Source organism: Sardina pilchardus, chromosome 11, assembly GCF_963854185.1.
Source record: "Sardina pilchardus chromosome 11, fSarPil1.1, whole genome shotgun sequence".
Taxonomy (NCBI): domain Eukaryota; kingdom Metazoa; phylum Chordata; class Actinopteri; order Clupeiformes; family Clupeidae; genus Sardina; species Sardina pilchardus.
Window position 1 is genome coordinate 19234888 of NC_085004.1, and position 2500 is coordinate 19237387.

At 47.7% G+C, this 2500-nt stretch overlaps 1 protein-coding gene across 1 annotated transcript in view; it reads right to left on the reverse strand.

Annotated features, from left to right (window-relative positions):
* Positions 1 to 2500, reverse strand: part of cdh16 (cadherin 16, KSP-cadherin) — a 49919-nt gene that overhangs the window by 14401 nt on the left and 33018 nt on the right. Inside the window, exon 13 of the mRNA XM_062549390.1 lies at positions 1 to 90. This exon is cut by the window's left edge and continues 152 nt beyond it. Within this exon, the coding sequence (XP_062405374.1) occupies positions 1 to 90 (90 nt within the window). The remainder of the gene's footprint in view (positions 91 to 2500) is intronic.

Here is a 2500-nt window from a genome sequence, read left to right on the forward strand (position 1 = left end):
CGCTGGGCCATAGCGACCGCGGACCAGACCCACGGGGTTCTGGGCGCTGACCACCAGGATGTACTCACTCTCTCGCTCGAAGTCCAGAACCTGGGCACAGGTTGCCAAGAGCGACGGCATTGCAATTAGAGACCCAGGCCACCGTAGCCGCAGGAAGTATGGTGCGGGCTCAGTGCATTAACTAACATGTCACTTCCTGCTCTTTTAATTCGGAGACAGCATCCTCCCTGATGGAACATCTGTCTGATTCTTGTTGATTCTTTGTGTGTGCGTGTGTGTGTGTGTGTGTGTGTGTGTGTGTGTGTGTGTGTGTGTGTGTGAGTGTGTGTGTGTGAGTGTGTTAGAGAGAGAGAGAGGAAGAGAAAGAGATAGAGAGAGGGAGACACACACACAAACACCAAGTCAAATCCTAACACTGTGGCTGATTTGGCTGAAATGTATCAAAATTGTATGTTGCGCTTCTGCAGGTGTGAGAGTGCCTGGGTGGCTCTGTGTAGTCGAGCATTTAGTTTCTAGATGTCCGTATGCAGCCCCTAGTCACAAGGAGATGTGGGGGGTGAGGTGTCAGACACATGTGGACGCTAGTTGGGAACATTGGAATACATCACGCCCCCAAGCAGACCTTAATCGAACAGTCTGCACTGGCCAACGTGAGTGTCTGCAAGTTCATCTTTAACAGTGCATCAGGCCCACGTCAGAGGCATTTCTTTGTACCAGTACAACCATCCCCCCCCCCCCCCCCCACACACACACACACACACACACACACACGCAGAAAACACACACACACACACACACAGCACACACACACACAGCACACACACATCTCCAATTATCCTCCCTGCAGAGCTCCTCTGCTCTCCTCCGCTCTTGTTGAGAGGATGACGCTTACACACACCTGACTCTGAGAGCCAGCTCTGCTCCCTCTGTCACACAAAGTGCTGGTAATTGCGGCGGGCCGGAGAACAGAAAAGCCCGACCCTCTTGTGCAGCGATTTCTCAGCAGCTTAAGCAGTCTGCCCTGTGAAGCCCCATCACCAACGACTGACAGGAATAACACTGGAGGGGAAATACAGCCGCAGGTGCTGTCCTGTCTGTGCTAGCCAGGAGGAAATGTACCGTTCTAAAGAATGGGACAGGAGGAGATATACGAAGGTGTGTGTGTGTGTGTGTGTGTGTGTGTGTGTGTTTGGGAGAAAGAGAGAGAGAGAGATTGCTTGTGGCTAAGATCTTTTTTAAAGCTGTTTTTGAAGTTGCGAGAGAAAGAGAATAGTAAAGGATAGAGAAAAAAAGAGAATATATGGGGAGAGACAAAGAGACAGAGAAAGGGTAAATGGCAAGAGAGAAATAGAGAGATAGAGAGAGGGTATGAGGAGAGAGAAAGAAAGAGATAGAGGGAGAGGATATATGGAGAGAGAGAAAGAGAAAAGGAAAGGTCTGGGAGAGAGAGTGGGAGAAGATGGATAACATAAACTGGACTGACATACAACAGAAGCAGCAACTGTGCATGTCTAACATCCTTCTTGTCTGGAACTGTTCTTGTTATGGCTATGCTCACCTGATGATTCCAGTCAAGAAGCTTCTTGTGAATTTCAATTGAAGAGAGAGAGTAAGAGAGAGATATTGTGTGTATATGTGTGTGTGTGTGTGTGTGTGTGTGTGTGTGTGTGTGTGTGTGTGTGTAACAGAGAGAGAGAGAGAGAGAGAGAGAGAGAGAGAGATGAAGACAAAGACAGACAACAGAGGGGGGCCCACTGAGTATGACTAACGTCCCCCTCTCCTAGAGCAGGTCATGCAGGGCCTTCCTCAGTAGCGGTCCTGCCTGCTCTCCTGTGGTGTAAGCAGTCCCCATTCACTCACTCACTCACTCACTCATCTCCTCCATCTGTTCTCTGTCATCCTGCATTGAATCACCTTACTGAGAAATCACAATGGATCCCACTTGGAATGCTATTTTCAGACCCTGACAGTGGATGGCAAGGGAAAGCAAGAATGGTTGTGTGTGTGTACTGTACCCTCACACACACGCACATACACGCACACATGCACACACACACGCACACGCACACGCACACGCACACACACACACACACAAAAGGGCTTTATTGGCATGACTGTAAAGGTACAGAATTATGCAATATGATGTGCATGACACCACCAAACCAAAACTATCAAGGAAATATACATATCTGACATAGACTGGTGATGGTTAGGATGATAGAAAAAAAAAAGATTTCCCAATAGATGTCCAAAACTCAACATTTATGCATGATTAATCTCTCTCTCTCTCTCTTTCTCTCATTTTCTCTCTCTCACACTCTCTCTCACGCACACACACACACACACACACACACACACACACACACACACATACTGTACATACAAACATGCATGTACTGTAGGTGTGTGTGTGTGTGTGTGTGTGTGTGTGTAGCTTGTGTATATGTCTGATTTTATGAGTGCGTTTGATTGTTTTTGTGTGGTGATGACTATGCTTCTA